General features: G+C 39.6%; 1 protein-coding gene across 1 annotated transcript in view; it reads left to right on the plus strand.

The window, feature by feature from the left end:
• LOC139944533 (netrin-1-like) overlaps positions 1-24,322 on the plus strand; it is a 93,689-nt gene that overhangs the window by 27,984 nt on the left and 41,383 nt on the right. The window contains exon 2 of the mRNA XM_071941577.1: positions 5,001-5,189. Coding sequence (XP_071797678.1) covers positions 5,001-5,189 — 189 coding nt within the window. The remainder of the gene's footprint in view (positions 1-5,000; positions 5,190-24,322) is intronic.

Here is a 24,322-nt window from a genome sequence, read left to right on the forward strand (position 1 = left end):
TTTTTTCTCCAGTGGGTGCGAATATTCCCACCTCTGCAGGAATGTGCACATTCCTATACCTGCCATGTATCTCAGCTGCAGCCCCTTCCCCCTGGCAAAGAAAAATAATAACCAAGGTATATACTTCAAGTGTAACTTCTATAAAATTCACAAGGTTTTTCTTGGTGTGAAACTCAAGGGGGAAGTGATTGGGTCGGGCCAGGTGGTGCAGTAATTAGTTTAAATGAGTGAAATCAAGGCGTTAAGATTTTTTTTTTAAAGGTCAAGTAATCTTACCTTTGGGTGGGAAGTTATTTGTTTATTAAATTTCCAGAATGATTGGGTTTAAATTGAGCTGTGTCCACGTGATTTAAATTTAGCAAGACGGATTTTGAGACATGGATGAACTTGATATTCATTAGGCTTCTAGTTCTTAGCCCTTTTTTGGGTGGGGGGGGGGGGGGTGGGGGCGACATGAACATTATTTTAAAACTGACCAAGGCCATACTGTTATTCCACCTTGAAAAAACAAACCATGTGTTTCATAGGTAATAATGGCATACATCGGAATACACATTTCCCGCCATTAAATTTTAACACACTTTTGATTTGATTTATATTTTGTTATAAATGGGCCTGTTTTTAAATTATAAGTTTTGGTTTTCTTATTTCTTTTTGTTTTCAAATACTGTAAGGAACCACCACATTTTATTTAACAGAATGCTTTTGAAAATTTGACACATTTAATACCTTAAAACTGTAGTTGGTAATTCATATAGAGCAAGGACCATAATTGAACCAATAAATCCTATCTGATATACCGCACCAGGGCTATACATGTGCCGGTGCGAGATTGCAGTTTATCAGTGAAAACCCATTAGCATGACTCAAAATGTTAACTTGATGACCCTATCTTGCTATAGTGATTCAAATTTAAGGCGTGCTGATGAAAGGGGAATATACGTCCATTAACCCATTGTCGAGATTTTCACACCTAGCCCTGAAATTCCACACCTAGCAATTATTGCCTTCATTAAGTGTCATCATGGTGTGTCATGCAACCCACCCCCTTGATTAATCTTCCAAGGCGGTCCATACAAGATGAGAGAATAATAATTCTCGGTAAAGAAAATTCTCATTCTCTTTTTGTGTGTGGGGGATACACTGAAGAGGGGAGGTCGATTGTTGGCTCTGTGATGCGCTGGTTTTAGACAAACATCAACCACCTTCCCCTCCCCTCCACCCAAAAGAGCCTTTGTTTGATCAGAGGAAACGTTTTGTTTGGATAAAAGAGACAATTCCTGAGATCATCACAGCCTCGGCAAACCTAGAAGGAAGTTGCAAAGGATGTGTGCCCTGCACTTGAGTGGGTTGACAAAGCGGATTCGAGTGGTATGCACAAATTGTTTGCGGAGTCTTCGCACCCAAAGAGGATCTTATACCACCTGCAAGATAAAGGGCCCTCCTCTCTTTTACTTCTTTTAATCGAATCTTGAGAGCAAATAACTTCCTCTAGAAGAAGAAAAACCATCTACCGCAAGTCCTCAGCTCCTCCATCTTGGCAGTTATCCCGATTGACCACCCACATCAACCGCTTCTTCTTGATTTAAACTAAAGTTCAAACAGACTACCATCTCATTTCCTTAAAGAAAGTGGACGATGACTGTATTATTACTCAAGGAGGTGTTTGCAATTGTTATTAAAGGAACCACAAAGTCTGAATCAAGTGTAGTGATTATGGCTGAAGCAGAAAAAATGGTAGCTTCTCTGGTTGATTCTGTAATGACAGTGAACGTAATTATACTGGAAGGGGGTAATTGCAACAGTTGTTAAAGGGACCACAAAGTCTTAATCAAGTGTAGAGAAAATAATTTTGTGGGCACAAAGGTAGAAACTATGTTAGCTTCTTGGATTGATTGTTAAATCACAATGATGACACAACATAAATGTATTTGGTTTATAGAGGTACAGTTAAATTAGCCAACTCATGCTTTTGGATTGTACATGTCTGATACTTAACAGAGGCAACGACGGTAGTTGCCTTCATGCCCCCTAGTCATTGCCTTGGTGCCCTTCAAATGCTCTAGTAGAAATTTACAATTTCCTAATAGAGTTCCCTTTATCATGGAGCTATATAGCCTTTACGTATAATGGAGAAAATGTCTTGGCGTACTTGCCCTTTCAAAAACAGAGCAATCGGCCTGATTATACACAATCTGCGAAAGGTTTTATTTACAGGTACAGAGTCCGAATCTACCAGGTACAAATCAGATGGGTGTACATCAGTACCAAATACTTAAAAGGACCTTGTGGGTTTGCAGTGAGCTGTGCCACATGTCTGTGTAAAAAGCCAGATGCTTGAATGCAAAACTCTCGTCTGTTCGATATGACAATAACTATTCCCAGATCTTGGCATTAAGTTTTGAAAGTCTGCAGCTTTCGATGCATAGAGGAAGCCATTACCTACAGAAGGAACATTCCGCTTCTAAAAACTCACCATAAAAGAAACTTAGAAAGTCTTTTACAACCTTGTCAAAACAAGACCCCCATGCCTATCATCTCAAACACGTAACTGAACACACTTGGACCGACAGAAGGCGAGAGGAAAAATGTCACAGAACTTTCTCTTTTCTCTTAAATGAAACCTGCACCTTCTCGCTTAAATCCCATCTGCCCGCCGAATAAAGGAGGGTTGAATAAGAGACACCTTGAGGCGTGGGTAACTCAACCCCACGTTGGGCCTAATCCCCAGTCTGCCACTGCTAAAAAGTACAGCTGAGGTTTGTTGTTTTCCCCCTCTTTTCGTTTGCGGGTCTTTTCATAAAAACCCTGGTACATTGTCCTTTTTTTAGAGTCTGGCAACACTTTATAGGAATATGTAAGTAGTGGTGACTGAGCTAAAGTAAAAAAAGATAAAGATTTAGGTTTTGTATGATATGATAATGGGATGCAGTTGAGGGGCTTTGTTAGTTGAGACCCTTGTTGTTGTTCTCAATGCGTAAGACTGTAAACCGGATTTCGGTTACTCGGGTTGCTTTGCTGGGCGCTGTCGTACCATGGTCCTTAGTTCTAGGACAGACTGCCCAGGACAGACTCCAAAAGACGCTTGGTTCTAACTCTTCCTCCCCTGGGAAGAGCTTGGCCTGTAGAAAATGTCCAGGATTTACCTAGAAAATATGTCCTATATGCAACAGGACCTTGTGGGTTTTAAAGCTCTTCATACAGTGGGTCAGTAACCCTTCCCGGACTCTCTAGAAGCCATGTTGGTACTCCACTCGCATACAAGAGTATTGACATCTCCGGGTATGGTACTTCAATGAGGCAACGAATGCGAGTGCCTCGTTGCCCCCTTGTCATTGCCTTAAACCATGGTGCCATTAAAATGCTCCAGGAGACATGTACAATTTGATCATAGTCTGCTCTTTACCAATAAGTAAATGCCTTGGTGTCCTAACACTTTCAGAAATGAAGCATACATGCCTACAACTCATTGAGTGAGGCTCAGGTCCTTCCCACAAAGACTGGTACATAGAATGGTATGGCACGTCATTCATAACGGTCAGGTTGGTTTAGTGGTGTCTTGCCTCGCCTTCCACCTCTAGTACCCCGGTTAGAATCCTACGAGGGCACTATACTACGTGGATTGGGTTTTCAGTACCTACTTCACTGTCTGGGTTTTCCCTAGTATAAATCTCTGGGGTTTTCCTCTCACAACTAAAACTGAAATTTCTTCATTGTCTTCTCTCTGCTCTAATAAAAGCGCTAAAAATGTATATACCCAAACACAAATCCGAAATCATATTGCTCAACTGATACATGAAGATTGAAATAGCTTTCTGTGTGTGCCCCCCCCCCCCCCCCCCCCCCGAGAAGGTTCCAAGAATACATAGGTCTACCAGTGTGAACTGGGGTCATGTGTACTTTCAAAATTACGAAATAACTTCCGACATTCTTCGTCATAAAATCATAAGTAATAAATTAATCATATGTGTCGCCAACACTGATAAACGACTGAACATAGGCCCCAACAAAATGAAATGTTGGTTTTGTTTTGTATTCCCGGGAAATGTCACAGCAAGAGCACTTCCTTTTCCATTTACAGCGCACTGTGCATTTGTTTCTTCAACACACCCACTAATGGGACATACTCCTCCGAATTATTGGAATGAATCAAATTGCTGGCATGTTAGATTCTTCGGAGTGGGTTGCTCTGTGTGTGACCATAATTGTGGGGTAGTGTGAACTCATTGGTGAAATGTCATTCAAGAGGCAATTCATTCGTGTGAACACGATCTAAATCATGTTAATTAATTTTGTTTTTTTATCCATACACCGATGTGTGTTAGCACCGTATACTCAGTACTTTCCCGAGTCCTGTGAAAAAAAAATATCACAGGCATGTTACTCGGGTGGGATTCGAACCCACGACCCTAAATCAGTTTGGGAAATATAGTGTGAATACACATTAAAGTTGATGATGCAACCACCCAAAAAACAACTAAGTCAAGAAAAGAAACAGAGTTGGAAAGGAAGTGAGACAGTTCTTAGTTTTACATCTGAAAGAATGATTATTGGTCATTCAAGAGGCGATCGTGCATTCGTTTATCACAATACGATCAGATTCAATTTGGGAACAAGTCCGTATAGTGTGAGTAAGTTGATGATGCATCCAAAACAACAAAAGTAAACACAAGAAACAGATTTGGGAAGGAACTGAGAGGCAGAAGATGGTTTCTAGACATTATTAAAATGTGATTATTGACAAGACACTTTAAATAATTAACCATCGGTTTGTTCATGAAGTGATTTACTCTAACACACACAAGTTAATCTCAAGCTGACATAAATCAACTTTCCTTCGAGGAAGTTTGGTCTGAAACAAAGTTGTGGGCATAAAATAATTGACTTCGACACAGATTTCATTTCAAATTGAAACCAAATCAGCCACTGCAATGAAATAGTCCAAAAATATTAATCAGGAGTATTGGTTGACTTTTCTTTCTTTCTTGTTTTGCTCACAGCCTGCAACTGCAACCTCCATGCCCGGAAGTGTCGATTCAACATGGAGTTGTACAAACTCTCAGGACGCAAGAGCGGTGGGGTGTGTCTCAACTGCCGGCACAACACCGCTGGGCGTTATTGCCACTACTGCAAGGAGGGGTTCTACAGGGACGAAGCCAAACCGATTACACATCGCAAAGCTTGCAAAGGTGAGAATCTAACACTAACAGCCCCTCCCCCTGAGATTTATGTTGGTCATTAATGGTCTATATGTCAGGTCTATGATGTGCCAAGTGAATCAGACATCCAAAGCGCATCTCTTTTCAAGTTCCTGCTCTTACTAACAGTTCTTCCTCAGAGCTGTTCTCTCTGCGAGCATAGAGCAAGGACCAGGCTGTTAGGTAGGTTTTGAAACCACTTTTTAAACTGAGGGTCAGAATTGAACCGGATTTCCAGTCTCAGCCTGGGGTCTGTTTCCTGAGTCAGGCTGACCCGAAAACTATTTAGTAAAACTTGTGATTTTAACTCGGATTGTGCGTCAGTTTGTATCCATCTCTAGAATGTTCATACCGTATTCCGTGTCAAACTGACCCACAAAAGGGTCAGGTCCAAAGGGGCCCGAAATCAACTCTTTCCTGTGAGGTTTTCGGGTATAATAAGCAGCACAACTTTTTTTTTTGGACATGGTAAGAAGAAGAATAGCTGATTAAAGTTGATGAGAGATGTTGTACTAAGATTGGCAGAGGGTGGTTTATAAGAGCAGCAGCAGCTCAGGCTAGACCATTTGTTCCCTTTTCGACCAAAGTTAATTTCATTACCAGCAAGTTTCGGGCACCATGTAGTATTTAATAGTAACAGATTAAAGTTGTACACTGCCACCCTCTCAAGCAAACGCATTGTATGGACATCAAGTGACTGCACAATATAACCCCCCCCCCCGCCACTCAACTTATAATCAGAGCAAAATAACAAGTATTTTGGTAACGGCAAACAAAATAACCCAATCTTTGTTAACTCAGGAAATGAAAGTGTGTTTCTTCTGTCGTCTGTAAACCCCAAATTTCACAAGTTTGGGAGTAATCCGTGAGGCCCCAAGCTGGGCTGTTTTGTCAGTCAATGTGTTTGTTCCCTGCCCATATTGGGACCCTAAACAGCAGGGTGGCGCAGAGATCAAGGCAAATAATATTTCAAACTTCCAACCTGTCCTTGAACCAAACTCACATCAAAACTGTTTTTCCCGAGGCTTTTTGGAGCAATCTGCAGCGATTGTTTTTTTTTATGTTGCTCTAATACTAATTAAAATACTTAACTCTTTTTCTTCTTTTTCTTTTACTGTTATGATTTACCCACTTGTTGACGTTTATTCAATGTTGCAGACATCACAGTAATTCGAAACGAACAATAGTGCATTCAACATACATGTAATTTCAACATGCATTTGAATGTCATAGTGTTGTGGCCATCTCTGTGTGGTTCCCTGCGACATCGCACCGTTAAAGCCCGGTTCATACTTCCTGCGAATGCTTCGTGCGATGCGAATTTCATTGCGTCACAAAGGGAAATAGAGCGCGTACCGATTGTTGCGTCACCAAAAATCGCTTCGCATTCGCATTCGCAGGAAGTATGAACCGGGCTTAACTGTGTAAAAAATACAAAGAACTGAGTGTTCTTACAGAAGGAATAATACACATCCCAACCACCCTTTGCGTGCGACTGCATGTAAAAACTTCAGGAAAAAAACCTTTCCCGTTTGTTGTGCTCTGTCTTATAAAAAAAGTGACATGTTTTTAAAGGGGTCAAAAATATTCATCCTGCTTCAACACTGTAAGTGGGCATTGCTATACATCCTCGAGTCAGCTGGTACAAATTTCCCAAGGTCACAATTATAATTAATCACATGATTGATTGTTTACGGGTTGAGGGGGGTTATATAAAGCACAACAAGAAAGTTCATGCATCTCGGGTCGGGGTAAACATTCACAAATGCTTCCTTTTGGCAAGAGGTTGACCTTCGAGGGGAAATATCCAATCTACTTAATTCTTCCTGTTTCCTCCAAATTGACAGTGGAGAAACCACACTATGTTTTAATTCGTTTAAAATAGCACTACACAATCGTTAGAAAGCATTACACGATTTGGTGGGGATCTGGCGTGGAATGTTTAATCTTCACATTGAGGATGGCGGGAAATGTCACTTTAATCAGTTTAGTAACTTAAGGGGTTGTTCAAGATTATGCACAGTTGTATAGGCACTATTCATTTATTTCCACATGAACAAATAATTAGTTCCCAGTTTGCTTTTCGCATTGATTTGCCTTGATAATTAGTAACGAGTCTTTGTACACGATGTGTTGTTTTCGTTAATGCTGTTTTTTGTTTGTGTTTAGGCCCGATGTGATCCATTTGAAAACGGTATATGAGAGACGAAAATGTACAAATCGTTTATTTCTTGAAAGGTCCATCCACAACAAAATATTTCCACCTGGTCTTGAAAAAACAAACAAAAAATAAAACACTTAGAACAGCCTCTTCATTACATCTTTCTCTTCCGACCTTTGCATTCAAGTTTATAAACACATGGATAGAACTGTCATAATGCACTGTCAGTGAGCAGGACTGCACATACTTGTTTGGCTCACGGTGTAACTTTAAGTATTCCGCCATTGGTTCTAAATATGAAACAGATCCTCAGATCCTCTCTTTTCTATACATGGTTTATGAAGGGTAAATTTAAACAAACACCCAAAGGAAATCTCCACATATCAGCTGCCATTTAGCATTTGCTTCTTTCTGTTAAATAATTTTCCCCAGACACCTGAACTTGACGATTCTTGAAAAACAACTCTCCCGGGATGTCCCAATGCTAAATAGTGACAGTGTGCTGTCAGTGTTGAGACACATATGACGGTCGGTGGGTGTTTTTCAAATACTAACATTGATGACCAATTGAAATGCTTATAATATTGCTGTGAAGTGACTTCTTTTTCTTATGTTTTATTCACTCCATGACTGTATGAGGCAAGGAGGCATTTTGTGTTTTGCTTTGGGGAAAGAAATATGGAAATATAGGGCCTTGAAGTGGTTGAGTTGGGGCAGTAAACATGTGCATGTACATACCTCATACATGTTAGAGACCACAATGCTTCTACCAGTCGATGTTTGATAAGCACTATAAACTCAGTGCTTACTGTGTTCCGCAGAAGACAAATCCACCGGGTAAACTCGGTGGGAGTCGAACCCATGATCCGCTAACATGGACAAGTAATCCAATGTCATCATTTACCTATTCATAAGGCCTATTATATAATTTGTCATACAGTTTGGGAATATAGCCTGAGCTAATCGTCTTTAAAAAAATACAGTTTGTGTCTGAAGACGATAAACGAATTATACAGCCTTAAAATCTGCATAAAGTTGCCGAGGGTCGAACCAACTGTAAGCTACGGCTAAAGTGAACATCAACATAACATAGTGTGTGAAGAGTAATGTGCCATTTTTCAAATCATTTTTAAGACAACCTACTTTGGTCATGTTACATCTATTTTTTTCATTCACTCAAGTCAATGTCGCTAAACCTATGGTTTGGCGAGTTTTGTGCTAAATCAAGAACCGGTATGTCCCCTCATCAAACCCTGATCTACAGTCTCAAGTTCATTGAACAGCAGGAGGGTGGTGGCATTATGGCTTGTACAGGTCTTTAAGCCTGCACAATTTGACCGTGCTCTACCTTACAACAACTTATCATCAATGACTTCATTGTGATCAGTATGACGGAGACAGATCGACATGACCAATATACACATGTAGGAATCCATTTCCCTGTCAGAGAAGGCATCCACCATCCCTGAAGACCAGACCATAGATCCAATGTTGCCAAAGCCAGTTTTTGGCTAAGAAGAACCGCTCACTTTTCCCCAGAGCATGGTAGATACCGAGGAAGACCGAACGTGGGGAGTCTTTGAACGAAATGCCAGCGGGAGTTCAGCGACGTTTGGCCCGGGAGAGCACCAATCCCCAGGCAGGTCTTGGAGGTAGCTGGATCGCACAAGACGTACATGTCAAAACACTTCGCAGATGAGAAAAGGGGATTAAGTATAGGGATTCTATTTCTTCTGGTGGATGTTGTATACGAGTTCGGGTTTCTGTAATACTCATATTGCCCCACACTTTGCAAAGAGTTGGATGTCTATCAACACATACGAACTGCTGACTGCATGTTTTTGGAGGGCAAGTTATTCAAATTGAAAAAATGTCTCGAGGACCGTTAGAGTGATGAGGTGATCTCCTCTCAGTAATTTGAACAGATGATTTTGTTTTTCCTTTTGGGTTTTGTGTTAAGTGGTTGTAAGGATCGGTTTACTTTGACTTGATCAATCAGAATGTAACCAAAGTACATGTAGTTGTTCGATGGAAAGATATCAGTGCTTATCAGTATTATATAAAGACAAATAATGAAATAGCGCTTGGAGAAGATGTTGTAAAAACATTGTTGACTGTTAACAATTATCATTCATAATTGCCCTGTCAGGGACCTTGACGAGGATACCACCACGTGGCTTGGTAGTGACTAAATTATGAATTGAATGTTATTCAGTGTTCACCTTGGTCCAGAGATCAAACGAAACAAGAAGAAATGATTAAAGGTGGAACTAGGAATACATCCAAAGAAAGCTTAATCGCTAATGGAGCTTTGAAAGTCTCAGAACATGATAAGGTGCTTTCTGTGAACTACAAACGCCGAAGTGAACTCCTATAAAATGCCCTACTTGTCTTTGACTGGTAGTGCTTCTTTTGTTAAGCGCATTACCTGTTCTGGTATATGGGACATATATTATAGGCCACAACAAACCACAGCACTCAAATTTGTCATTTTGTAGACCAAATATTTTGGAACACAATCTATAGGCATATCCCTCTCTGTGTAGACGAAAGAAAAGAAGAATAATAGTTGGAAAATCCTTGAGCGACTATAGATTTGATGGGTAGCCTATAAAACGAAGTCTATCGGGAATTGTGTCAAGGTTAATGTCAACCTGAAAGGTATATTTGAACCCTAGTAAATCATCCACACAGAGGTTCTTATACATCTAGGAGAGTTTTTTACAGATCGATTGGTAATTCAATTTCCTTTTTTAGTTTTGAGAAATGGTGCCAAGTCGTTTATCACTCAGAAAACAACAATTGAGACTCTGCAAAAATGCGGGCTCAATAAAATAATAAATACGTAAAGCGAGTTAATAACTTGTTGGGCACGTCAAAACCATGGGTTTTTGGGAGAGTTTATTTCATCCCCAATACTACGATGGTGACAGTAACATAAATGTATGTCAATACCTGGTTGAATGGATTAGGCATTCAAAACTGGAGGAAGGGAATGAATTTACGAAAATGTTTTATACAGCCTTGATTTCCCATATCATAAGGCAAATAGTTTACAAATTAAAATAGGTAGTGTGGATTTCGAAAATCTTGTCGAGTTAGGGCGACTTACTCGTCCAAACTTAGGACTGGCCTTAAGTCTTCTATACGACTAGTCCTAACTTAGGACTTTTGTGAAATATTGGAGAATATCATCAAAGGAAAGCAAGGCCAGGATAAGGGCAAAAAGGGTCATGGCCTCCGTGGCATCCATGTAATTCAAGTTAGAAAGTTTTTTAAAGAAGCATAATATGAAATGATTTCTACAAAAGTCAATATACCACTCGACAACACCTACCCTTACTCATCAGTCTCTCATTTTCTCCCTCCCATCCCCAGGGGTCACGCCGTGTTTGCACTTCCTGAGTCTGTTTTCAGAGCAAACATATGAATTTCATGGTCAGGGATTTTCACACCGTCCATATCTTGGCTTTCAAACACCGGGGCCCGTCTGACTTTCAAGCGCCTCGGCGGGTCCGGTTTTTGTTCCCGCCCGGCGTGGGAGCATCACTGGCGTCAAAATTTTGGAATGTGGATGTTGAAATTTTGTAGGAAGGGTGTGAAGGAAAACAGGGCTTGCGCCGTTAAAAAGTCAGCAAGCTTCGCTTACGCTCCCCGCTTGGTCATGACAATGCCGCCATCAAAACACCGCTACGTTACTTTTTTAAAGGAACATTACTGTTTTTTGCTAACAAAAAAGTTTCTGGCAGTGTAGGCACCTTATGGAATCCACCATATACTTATTTTTTAACTGACAAACCCATAGAAGTTTGAGATCGATCTGCCATCTTGGTCACGAGAAAATAGTGAAAACCAATTACACAGTCTGCATGTCATTGATTCCACATAAATAAAAACATTTAAAAAACGCTAATTGAGCGATAAATCCCAACGGGAAATTCGTTTTAACTTTTTTTTTCTCAACAAATATGACATTGCAGACAGAAATATTTCAAGGGATGTGTTGTACTACCATCAATTAGACCGTGTACGTTTGATGTAAATCTGTGATCTAATAAGAGTTTTTTTCTTACAAACTCTGTAATGTTCCTTTAACTTCAGTGGGAAAAGTGCAGACTGTTTAATATCGTTCACTTTGAAGTTTGAATGAGAACAAGTCATTTGAAATCAGATCACATATATTGGGGTTGTTTTAATTGTTTCCAATAAAAAACATAATACACGCTGGTCCCAACAGCGTGAGTTCATTGGGAAAACTTCCCAAACCACTTGTGTTATCCAAACCGCAAAAAATACTCTTTTGTACAAATGGATGTCTGATCACAGGGTGCCATTTACACAGTATTTGAACAGAGTCGCCACTTGACAGCTCGAAAACTAGAGAAAATAAACCTTTAATAATTCTCATGTATTGTGGTGAGGATGCCCCCCACGTACACAACAAAATGACGGCCACTCAAACAAGTACAAATTTGAACAAATCCTGTTGATTATGCCAATGAAACACAGAGAAAGCACCCCAGCCGACAAGTAGAAAGAACTTACATATGTTTTGCCTTGACCCTGACTGCCTCGTAACAATCCCTTCAATTCATCCAACTTTTTCTTGTAAAACACACAATTTTTTTTCTTCTTTTCTTGTCTCTTGGCCCGGTGTATTTGCAGAGTTCAAATCCCCGTGTCTAACACACTGAATGGGGGAATACGTTGACTGACATAAATCGATGCTGTGACACTGTACATTTGGTAACAAGGGTCCCGAATCTTTTCAATACACAGACCCCCACCACAATGGGGCAACACCAATATTGCAAAATATGGACAACCACCAGCTTTCTCTCTGTGATTATTTGTCACCCTTGGGCTCTTTTAAACTCTGTTTAGAATTCAACATGAAAATGCCGTATTGTTCGATGAAAACCCACGTAATATTTTATGTACACATTACTAACTAAATGGTGCAACCAACTTTCAGTTTTATGATATAAATCATAATCATTGTACATTTCGGGACAATAGGCCACATAACAACACTTAAACCTTGGGGGAATAGCATGATAGTTATATTGAACGTTGACTTATGCTGCCAGTGTTCAAAACGTTATTGATTAATGACTTGAACATGATCAATATATCAACCCTTATTTTCACTGGAAAGCGAGCCCCAGTACACTGCAACGACTGGGGTGTAAAACATTGACATCATGGGTATTGTCACGTCACCAAATACAAAAAATAAGACTATGGTGGTGTTGAAAAAACCCACAAATTTTCGCAAAAACTGAACTCTCTTTAATTTGTTTCTCTCGTCGGTATGGCAACACCCTATTTTCAGTTTTCGGTTTTTGCAATGTACGCTCATTATTGTAGAAGTTATCGAACTTGTTTTGAAGGGTAACCTTAATACGTAGCACAGCCTGTTTTCCTTTAACGTTATAAACCTTTCATAATATCCCCCAATGCAGTGAAATAAATCACATTCAAAATGGTCACTCACCGCTTAATCAAATCACTTCGCCAGTTGATATCTCCGGCTTACCCAAAACATTCTGAGAAAGAAGAAAAAAAATGTATTCCTTTATAATTGAATGAGCGCTAAGGATTTGAAATCTTCTGGCTTTATTGATGATTGAATTTGGAAGTCTCTAATGGCATTTGGTTCAAATCCAATATCGGCGGGAAGATTTAATCAATTCATTGATTAAGTAACGACCTGGATCTCCGTGAGGTTAGGGTCCCGTGAGTAGGGACGCGTCAAGTGTTTCTCAGTTAGGGCACCATTCTCATTTTAAATTGGGGGGGGGGAACATTCTGACAAACATTATCATTAGAATGAATAGATGCATTATCTAAACTGAAACTGATACACTGATACAGTTACATATACGCTTTAAATTCCTAGAACTCACTTGGACAGTTATGGAGACAGGAACTTTTTCAACATAGCACCAAGACTTTGGTATTCAGTTCTTGAAGACCAACGCATCTGAATGGTTTACATGAAAGTGCACACTGCCGATGTTTTAGTGCGAGTATGGTGCTGTGGTTGTGTCTTACCAGAGTGAAAACCATGAAGAAATTGTTTTGAAATTGAAAATCTAACTTATACCAAATGTTGTGCTGACACATCCATATTGTATGTCTCATTTGAATGCTTTAGTAAGAGACCCATAGGTTTTTTCGGATGTCATGTATGATAGACCTAAACTTGAACTATAAGGCTAGGCCTAATGCCATGAACTACATAAAACGAAAACAAATTTTGGTAAAATTTAAAGAAATTCTTCTTGAAAACTAGACGTGTTGAATGATGTATCTACCCCCTTTAATGGTCCCAGTCAGCGAGTCATTTGTTTTCATTAAATCCATGAAGGTGAATGTTAATCTAAGGTCAAATTTGACTTGCGCTCAAAAAGGAAACAGATTTTATGTCAAATGAAATCAAAATTGCTCAGGTCGAAGGATTCAATTTTTTGATTGACTGTTCCTTCTTCTTCTTCTTCTTTTTTTTTATTTATTTATTTATTTTTTTTTTTTTGGGGGGGGGGGGGCTTAGGGAATTAAAAGAACCATGGACGATGTCGAGTCTGGACATGCAATGTTCTCTGATTTTAAAAGGGGTAGTCAGTGAGGATTACGGTGTCGTCTGGATCGTTTGCCCGTCTTCATCAGAGCCTAAGGACTCAAAATCAATTTGAAAACCAAGGGATTCATATACACAGAAGGAAGGTTAAGAAATGTGTTGTTGAACTTTGTATATTTGAAAGTCTTGTGTTGGAGCGGGGTATAGGAATCTATACTTCGCGTACTTCCCCCCAAAAAGTTCAACTTGTGATACAGGTTTTTTGCTCCCATGCTTGACCTATAATTTACATGATATAAATATACTGTAACAAGTGTGTAGATATTCGTAAAAATATTCTACACTTTCATCAATAGAGTGACGTCACAACAATAATTTAAACACAAAGAAGGCATTGGCTTCAAAATCCATGTTTGTCATGTGATCTAGGTTACTTTGGTCGAAATCAATAATTTCAAAGTTGTCTCCCTCTTCCTAAAGTCACTTGACAGCTTCATTTAGACTTTCTTTACTTGGCACTAATATACAACAAATGAAAAACAAAATGTTAATCGCAGCCAGATTGATATTTCCAATTATTTAAGTTGTGATTCATTCATCAACCCTGTCCATTTTGCTGCCGGAATTATCCGTCTGTCTCCGAGTCTTTCCTTTTCATCCAGAGCTTTAGAACTTGTCAGTTTTGATCGATTCAAAATTAAACTCGATTGAACACTGTGGCTGAATTACATTACGGTACATGAGTTCAACAAAGAAAAGGTATTGAAAGAAAAAGGGAAAGAAAAAAACTCTAAACCGGTTCAAGTTGCTCGGCTCCTGTGTGGCCCTCACATTCCTGAGCTGGTATTCCCTCATGATTTCCACCAACACAGGCATGTCGAAACGTCGTATCCGGCAGAAGATAAATTCAGAGCTTTTTCTTGGTGTTTTCTCAGCAGAGAGATTGATATATTAAGACTCGAAAATGTTGATCTTTGCACCAATTGTTCTTGAACTTTGAGTTCTGATAGTTGGTGTGGATTAAGGCAAGTTTGCTCTAATTAAAGTAGTAACATTTCAGACTGACTGGTTCTTGATGTGTACTAGAGAAATCTTATGGCACTGATAACTGAGAGAGGTTAGCAGTAACCCATGTGGATACTTCTTTTTGAGTAGTGCTAGTTCTGAAAAGAACCGGTGGTTAACGACTCAACATTTTTTAGAACCAACACTTTACTCAAAAAGAGTGTTACCGCAAACCTCTCTTAGTTATACTTCCAGCATGCAAAGTTTCAAATCCTACTCACTAGTCATAAACAATCAGATCTAGTCAACCTAATTCATAAATAGTTCATATTCAAATCCGAAAGTACACAAACAACATTAGTGTTCGCAAACCTCTTCCACCATGCAAAGGTTCAACTTCTCACCATGGGTAATATACAGGGGCCTAGTCAACCTGTAATTCATATACAGTTCATATTCAAATCCGAAAGTACAAAACAACCTTTTTCTGAAAACACACGAGTTTCCCCTTGAAAGAAATCAACTTCACTGAAATGTATCCCGACTCATCCGTAAATGTCTCAAGCCACAAAGTATAGCAGTTCACCATTTCAAGTGCAGTTGACATTACACCCTCCATTTGAAGCAGTCTTGACTGAGGTGTTTTGTTGCAAGGTGGGTCTGCTCCCGAAGGAACGAGCCGAAGGTTCAAGAGACTGTTTTCAACAGCTGCTGAGTGCTCGGAATTTACTGTTTTAAAATATGGCCCCCTGAACCACAGAATCATAAAGAGCTTCACATGGGACACAATACACATACAAAGTTTAGAATTATCAATACGGTTGTGTTCCGCTGTAGCCTTATTGAATTATATTTCCAAATGTGTGTATATGCTTTTATAATTCTACAAGTATGTGGATAACAGATGCTTTATTATTGGGGTGTAAACGTTTACATTCATGCCCATGGTGTAAATTTGACTTGAAGACCAAACATCACCAAAAGCAAACCTAGGAATAGGCCTGGAATTACATGCAGGCCGTGGAGGCTCTAGCCTCCGTTGCCCCTGGTCGTGACATTGGTGCCCCATCAAAAGTTTCACATCAACTTTAAAGATTTTCCAATGGAAGTACCGTTTGCAAAATGAAAAAAGGCCTTTCCCTTTTAAAGATGAAATTATAGGCCTGTAAGACCAGGCCTAATCTTCGAAGATGAACGCTCTCGTTTTTAAGAAAAAACACCAAAGCTTGATTGGTTCAGACGAAATATCCACCTTCACAATACAGCTTTCCTTATTATATTAACATTAAACAAGTTAATGATACATACAAAGTGGTACTTATTTTTTAACTTGAAGTCACAATGAACCTCTCATAATTGTATAAATAGTTCAGTTTGTCACTTGCAGTGTGGTAAATCCCATTGAACAGACCCTGTATAAATTCATTCACCGTGTATGGCCTTTTGTGGAGTTAGTCTTTTGTACCCATTTTTCAGATTATTTTGTTGGAAAATTGCATTGTGGTGATTATTATCTTTTTCCCATGAGCGAAAACACTGAATAGAGAAAGTAATTGGTGAAGTTGTTGGTCTTATAAGTGCACTGACCTTCAGTATTCACGCTTTGATTGGGGAACAACGGTTTTCTTGTTCATTGATAAAATCACAATTTTTTTTTTTCATTTGATATATTTATTTACTCATTTACTGGTACATTTGTGTTGTATGTTATTGTTTATTTGTTGTTAGAGGGTGGGTGGGGTTAGGGCAAACAAAGTAATTTGTGGGTGTGCAAAGCCTTGGTTAGGTTGAATATAGTGTTCAAATGATTACATGACTAATAAGGTGTAGAGATAGCTTTGAAAACCATTGAAATTAGCTTTTGTCTTGCGATTCTAGATTTCTGAAAGAGTGATGGGAAGTTGTTCATGCTGTTGTTTTTGAACCAAACAATAGCTTTAACAGGGAAGAAATGGGCAAAATTTTCAAAGTTTTAACAAGTAAATCTTGTAAAATCAAAAATCAAAGTTGATAATAAGAGCAGAAAATGATATCACTGTGTAAATGCAGTTTCAATTGTGCCAATGCGTGGAAACGCACGTAGGTTGCATGTATTTAAGTGTCTTAAATAAAATTGCTTTTAGCTCACTTTGAAATAACCATGCAGTAAATTATTGGAACAAATTAAGCCAATTACCTGCTAAGTATATAAAGTCTTAGTCTTTAAACAGTTGCTGAATTCGGTCAGCAAGTGGAGCATAATAATACAGTCCAATATATGAGCGTTGCAAACCAAACACTTAACTCATTAAGTACTAAACACGTACAAGTGTATTCCACTAACTAACTGTGAAAACCCATCCTACTGTAGCCCCTCCATTGTGCTAAGAATTGATCAATCGAGACAGTGTCTCAATTTGGAGCGATATTAAATTATGTTGGATACCAATAACGTATCCCTCAGTTTTCCCCATAAAGAAAGACTCACACTCTGAGCCAACCTGGGCCCTTCACTTTCAGTTCATTGCCCATGGGGGTGACCCAGATATTTCGATATAGGGTAGTGTTTTTGTTTTGCACTGGCGTAAATAAATGTCTTGCCTTAGTATTTCCGACAACTATTAAATCTTTCTTCGCTGGACTGGCATAAAAATGCACCCTTCTGTTGAAAGCAGGCAGTGGGCCTACCGTATAGATTACACTGTATTTAACATATAGGGTTAAATTGTTGAAACTTCCTCGTGTTGAAGACTAAAAACCAGCTTGTTTCATTACTAAAGTGTTAACAGTTTGGAAGATTGCATTCTAAAGGCCCCCGGAGTCAGAGTTGACACTGATTCCAGGTCACATGGGGCCTGACCTATTTCTGGGTCAGTGTGACCTGGACTATGAGTTAACGTGACTTAAAACCGTGTCAGATCGAAACAGATTACGAGTAAAAAAGAAACACAGTGTGATCAAGTTTCTGGATCAATCTGACCCAAAATTAGTCAGACTTTTTTACTCATTTTTTTTTTATGGAGCAGCCTGGATTATAGCAAGATTATCACATGGTCGACAACGCGTGGCTACATATGTACTTCAGCAGGACTTCAGAAAACAAACTTATAAAACCATGATTTAGAACTCACAGGCCTGGTACTCACACGGAGGCAACGGAGGCAACTGTAGTCCTTGCCTTGGTGCCCTTGAAATGCACCAGTAGGGATTTACAATTTTCTCATAGGGTGCCCTTTACCAAAAAGAAAATGCCTCAGTGTCATTGCCCTTTCACAGACGAAGCATGCAGACCTGAGACGGTATGATATAAGAAGAAAAAGAAAATAGAACCTGCATCGATAAGTGACAGCGCCGAGATGCCATAGTGTCCGATTTATTAGGAAATGGTAATAACACTTAATGAACAACCGCGGAGATGTAACACATTGAGAGAAAGAGGTATGGCAGATACGTGAGGTTGTCGTGACAACGGAACATCGACGTTGCCTACATGTGTCCACAGATCTTAAAACACTAAACTATCATGTGGAGATTCGTGTGGTGTTGACAGTACATATTGAGCCAATTGAAAAAACTGAAGGTTCTGTATTGCAGTAACGACTTGTGAAATCTCCTCTGAGTTTGACTTCATGTATCCACGGATATTAAACTGAACTACAACATAGAAACTCATGTAGTGTTGACAGTTCATTGAGCCAATTGAACAACTGAAGGTTCTGTATTGCAGTTATGGGTTGTGAATTCTCTTGAGGTTGACTTGTAAGGGACTTCTCTAACACTTGAGTTTATGTGGAAACTTGTGTGGCCCGTGTTGGAATGTACAAGCGAGGAGGAAGTACAGATTAGGATTGAATGTTCATGAAAAAAGTAGTTTTTTTTATTTCTTCATTAACACTTATAGAAGAAATGTGGGCCAAGTTAGACACGTATAAGCGAGGAGGCAGTACATATTCCATTAGTGGTGATTTTACGAACCAACTTGTTAGTAAGATTCCACAGATGAGCAGAATGAATGTTTGATAAGACTTCAGGCTGTTGCGGTGACACATGCAACATGAAAAGCCGGTTTCTACTGCTCGACTCGGTCAGTTCACGAAAATACAAGTTTTCAAACAGTTAAACCGCCCATTGGAATTTTGCACCATCTCCCAAAATATCAGCTTTTGAAATCATAACAAAATACTCATTGAATGTGTAAACACAAGACGAGGTTTAACACTCAGTTTGTCTGCACTTTTCGTACAAAATTTTGATTACAACACATTACATTCTGCCCGGGTGCTAAGGGGGTGTTAAGTGACAAACAGGTGCAGCGCGATGACGTCATTAAAACGAAGGAGGAAAAAAAACGCTTCCGCAATCAAGACAAGTTTAGCACAGAAGCGGAGGATAAAATGTCTAAGGTCACATGATCACGCTCGTGACCCCTGACCCCAGCTGTATCAATTATTTTCAAATACCTTCCCTGAGAAAACTTACCTCCCGCAGTGATAGCGCAAAATGTCTTCTCACTATTTTGGGGGGAATATTTGGTGGTTTATTAGATCATAGATCTGTCCTGTGTTTTGTCAACAAATTTATGCCTGGGTAATTTGGTTATCAAAACAGACAGGAGACTATTGGTAGGCTTTTAAGAGTGGATGGTTGTCTAATCTCATAGGTGTGATCAAGGTAATGGGTTATAGTACACAAAGAACCCGCTTGGGTATTCGGGTCATGTTGGGGGGAAACAAGAGGAATGAAGTACATGTGACGATTGACATTGAGCAAAACTATCCGGATAAAAACAATTGAAAAGTAGATATTTGCATTATAGGTTATTATTTAACTGTTGTTGGATACCCATTAGACATACAGGTGCAGAAACACCTGTGCGTGCAATGGCTGTATATCAAAATTGAAATTTTATTATGACTACTGTTAAAAAAGACAAACAGGTGCAAACACGTCTTCAATAGCTGTATATTGTGACTATTGTTTAAGAAAGGCGAGTGTTTTCCCAAGTTCTTCAATCCATGCTCAGGGAGTTTAACGATTGGTTTACGAGTGTTTCGAGAAATGGGTTCTCAGCAACTAACACACTTCGTTGAATGAAGACTTGCAATGTAATCCGAATGGGCCTTGGGAGACAAGTAAAGGGAAGAAAACGTTAGTTTCTAATACGGGGGGCGGGGAACATCCCTCCCAACCCCTCTCCCAGGAGAAAAGACTGATGATTATGCTCTAAATGGACAGTGATTAAGCACAACGTCTATGCCAATCAACAAGAATGAAGAGATAAATTATGTTAAACCATATCAGCAAGTTCTTTGATATATTGTTTTGTAAGGAAAACATGTAATAATTTGTGGCAATCTTGGGGAAACCACTGCCAAGAACGTTGGAACAGACATGCAACTTAAAATTGATTTATTAGACCAGACAAACACCCACTACATTAATATGTGGAGCACACTGACACATTCCAAATTAAGTTCATTTGTTGATTAAATTGAAGAAGCTTGTCAATGAATTATGAGTAAGTGAATATCTATATCAGTTAGATTAAGACTCGATGTTGGATTATTCGAAGAGTAATTTACCGCACTTAATGGGAAGTAGGCACTTAAATATAGGCACCCTCGGCATGTATATGATTGGTAGGGGCTAATTTGTAACTTGTACTGACAAGAGGGGGTAATGAATACACTTTTTTGAGGGGTAAAATAACACGAGGAAACAGGGGTGCAGATCAGAATAAGAGTCTGTGTTCTGAAGATAATGTCATGGTCTGACTGTCTTGATTTGAACTGGCAGCTTCAACAGGAAGACAGTGTTTAATTTACACGAGTTATTAAGGTTTCCACATCCAAAGGGGTGAACGGGTAAAATAAAGCAATGTGAGTCATTTAAGTTTTGATTTCAGCGTGGTCAACGATAAGTGTCTTATAATAAGATTATGATTTAAAGGTACTGGACACTATTGGTAACTACTCAAAATAATTGTTAGCCTAAAAACGCACTTGGAAACGAGCAATGGGGAGCTGTTGATGGTATAAAAACATTGTGAGAAACGGCTACTTCTGAAGTAACGTAGTTTTTGAGAGAAAAAAAGTAATTTCTAACTCAGAAAGAGACTTCAGACCTAAAACCTTTTATTAGGCAACCTGAAGCTCACACATTTGTGCCACAAGGGTGTTTTCCGTCATTATTCTTTAACAACTTTGATAAACCAAATGAGTCCAAATATGGAGTTGTTAGTGTTTGCATAATGCTGAGATACACCAAGTGATAATACTGGTCTTTGACAATTATCAAAGCTGTCCATGGGTCAATTTAAAAAAGGAAATTAGGAATATTTATTTATTTCCTCAAAACCTCAAAAAATGGAGAAGATAAAAAGATTTATAAAAATGACATCAAATACTTAACTTAGGACTATTCTTAGGAGATAAAGTTACGGCAAGTCCTAAGTTAGGACGAGTTACTCTTCGTGACTCGACTATAGCCTTAATTAACTCGTTGTCAAAATCCACCCTTGAAGTGGTCTTCAAATGCATTTAGTGCTGACCGAGAGATAGGGTCAGGAGCAACGGCTGTTATAGGAAGTTGCTCTCGGGTATAAAGTCTTGTCTCCTCTCGGTGTATGGGGAAACTTAATACTCAGGGAGCCGGTCGCTGAGGCACCATCCCGCGGCTTCACCTGCCCTGCCGTGTCGTATCCGATATGCCAAGAGCAATTTACAGGGTAGCCTAACCGACCAATCAGCTGGCTCTATGCCAACTGCCATGGACTAAATGGGATAGTTACTTTCTTTATAGGTTATGCACAGTAATGAACTTCATGATACAGTCACTCATACATCAGGGACAAAGGATTTTTGTAAAATGTTTGTTATGAAGGATCACCCAACTCACAAGGCAGGACGATCACTTCAAGGTGAGGGCTATACACTTAACTGATTTGGGCCATCAACTCACAGATCAACTACCACCAGGGGCGACTTAATTACCACCTACTCCTGGGGCTGAAACAGGTTGACCCGCTTCACAGATGACTAGGTATTGGTATATGAGCAGAATGCACTATCTTCCAAACGATGGTTTAATAACCACGGAGGTTGAAAAGAGGAAAGTACAGGCATAGCAATATTAGCCTAATGGTTCCAAGTTACTTTTAGGGCTTTAAGGTACAATTAAAAACTTGGTAGCCGTTTTCCCTGAGACTTTGATCTAAAGATGGTTTAATGCCCATGCAGGTAAGCAGAGGGAAGTAGAGTTTTAGCAAATGTTATCCTAAAAGCTCAGAAATGTTATGTTGGGGCTTAAAGATACATTTTAGAACTGAGTTACGAGTCATTCCCTGAGACTTTACTCACAGCAGAAAAAAAGAACCGCAGAGGCTAAACATGATTTTTAAAATGTTTTTTTAGGTGCAGTGGACTCGTGTGTTTTCTCTAAGACTAGCAAGCTTTGGCCCACAAGCGATGTGATGACAGAGTGGTAGGTGCTGAAAGTATACATTAAGGGCAAGCTCTCTACACGGCGGCTTTACACACTCTCGATGACCTAGAATGGTTATGATATATTACTTAAGAAATTGGCGGTCTTGCCACCACATGCACTGGTGATGATCAACCGCAGAACGGTTAAAGATGGAGTGCCAACACTGTTGTGGCAAAAAAATATTACCCGAAAAAAAAATAAGATGGGCTCCCAAATAAAGTTTGTGATCCACCCCTTTTCTTGTTGCCGCTAAGAGTCCTTATAAAAATGTGGATTACAAATTTCTCTACTCCTAGATTATAATTGTGTAAAATGCCACTGTGATTGATACCCTTTCAGTGCATTTTGTGTCAAAATCTGAAACGGTCAATGATGCCACACTTTAAATAATACGGTCTGTAGCAATGCTGCTATGTGTTTTAACGCTATATATACGAAGTATGGACATATGAACAAAAGAGGTCATCATATACTAAAGGAACTTGAAACACTATGTGGCCTTTCACATGTCCACAATGTGGGTGTTGAAGAATTTTGTTTGTTTGATGTTCCCTTTTTAACAATCTTTCAGCTAAATAACAAACAAATGTTTTAATTCCTTGCACTTTTCAGCATAGCACACACATGGGGGGGGGGGGGGCATCACCTATACACTTCCCATATCACTTTCTGCAGGAAGCACTCTCGATATGTTCAGTGGCTTTCCCATTTAAAAGACGTGCCCCAGATTCATGCCTTTGAAAAACACCACAGGCATTATACGTGCAGCTCATTTCAAACTTAGACAAATTGCCATCTTAGAAGTAAAACATCTCTGCGTGGTTTGGCCAGCGCTGAGCGGATCGCGCAACTATAATATACCCTGTACTTGTCACACGTTCACAGATTTGTGAAAATAACTTGTGACCGTTTTTATTTTATAAACCGGGTCCAATTTTAAAAAGGCCGATGGAGCGATCGGGAATACATCTAGACGGAAATGAGGAGTCTACTCCCTCGAGCTAGTTAACAGTGACATGAAATAGTTGGGAATCTTGGGTCGATGGAAGGGGGGCATCTACACCGTGAGGGGGTACACGATTTTCATGAACCACTTTTCAAATTCTTTTCGCTTCAAGCACCTTACATGAATATTCTGAAAAACAGGCTTCGGCTTTTCGAGGACCGTGCCCGCCATATCTCAAAACGGCTAATCACATTCGTTCAACTGCATAAAATATCTCCTCAAAAGAAACCACACAAAAGAGTCAATTCCGGGTAAAGACATTCCAATGAGGCTAATTTAACCGAGTGGTTTCTAAGATGCCCCACCCTATACGTCTGACACCCATGATTCACAGCTCGACTGAGAGTACAGTCCGCCCCTCTTGGCGAGAGATCCACACTACCGTCCTCCATGTCCCCACTCCCCTCGTCTCGCATAAGCCCACACCCCTTCCAGGGAGTCCCACCTTCCTTCTCCCTGTTAATTAAAATGTCCTCCTCAGAGGTGTGTAACACCATCTCATACTGATTACAATCTTGTTATTCTGAATGATGGTTTTGTGAGCTGGAAGAGAGTCAGACGGTGTAACCTTTATAGCGTGCTGTTGTTTTGGTGGGTTCCACAGGGAGCAATCATTGGTCCCTTTATTCACCCGCCCTAACTACAAGGTAAAAGTTGCTGTTGAAACACTGTTGCCATCTTGCTTCTCAACTATGTGGTTGACAGTCATATACACGAATGTGTAGCCTAGCATTAACTATTCTTTCTTTTGTGCCCAATTTGCTTCTTGGCCCAATTTCATGGTTCTGCTTTTAATGCAGATACAGCCCATACATTGTATAACCACTGTGAAAACACGCTTTATTTGAGCAAAAAGTACAGACTTCTGTGGTTATGCTGGCAGTTTTATGAAATTGGGACCTGCC

Source organism: Asterias amurensis, chromosome 11 (assembly GCF_032118995.1).
Source record: "Asterias amurensis chromosome 11, ASM3211899v1".
Classification (NCBI taxonomy): domain Eukaryota; kingdom Metazoa; phylum Echinodermata; class Asteroidea; order Forcipulatida; family Asteriidae; genus Asterias; species Asterias amurensis.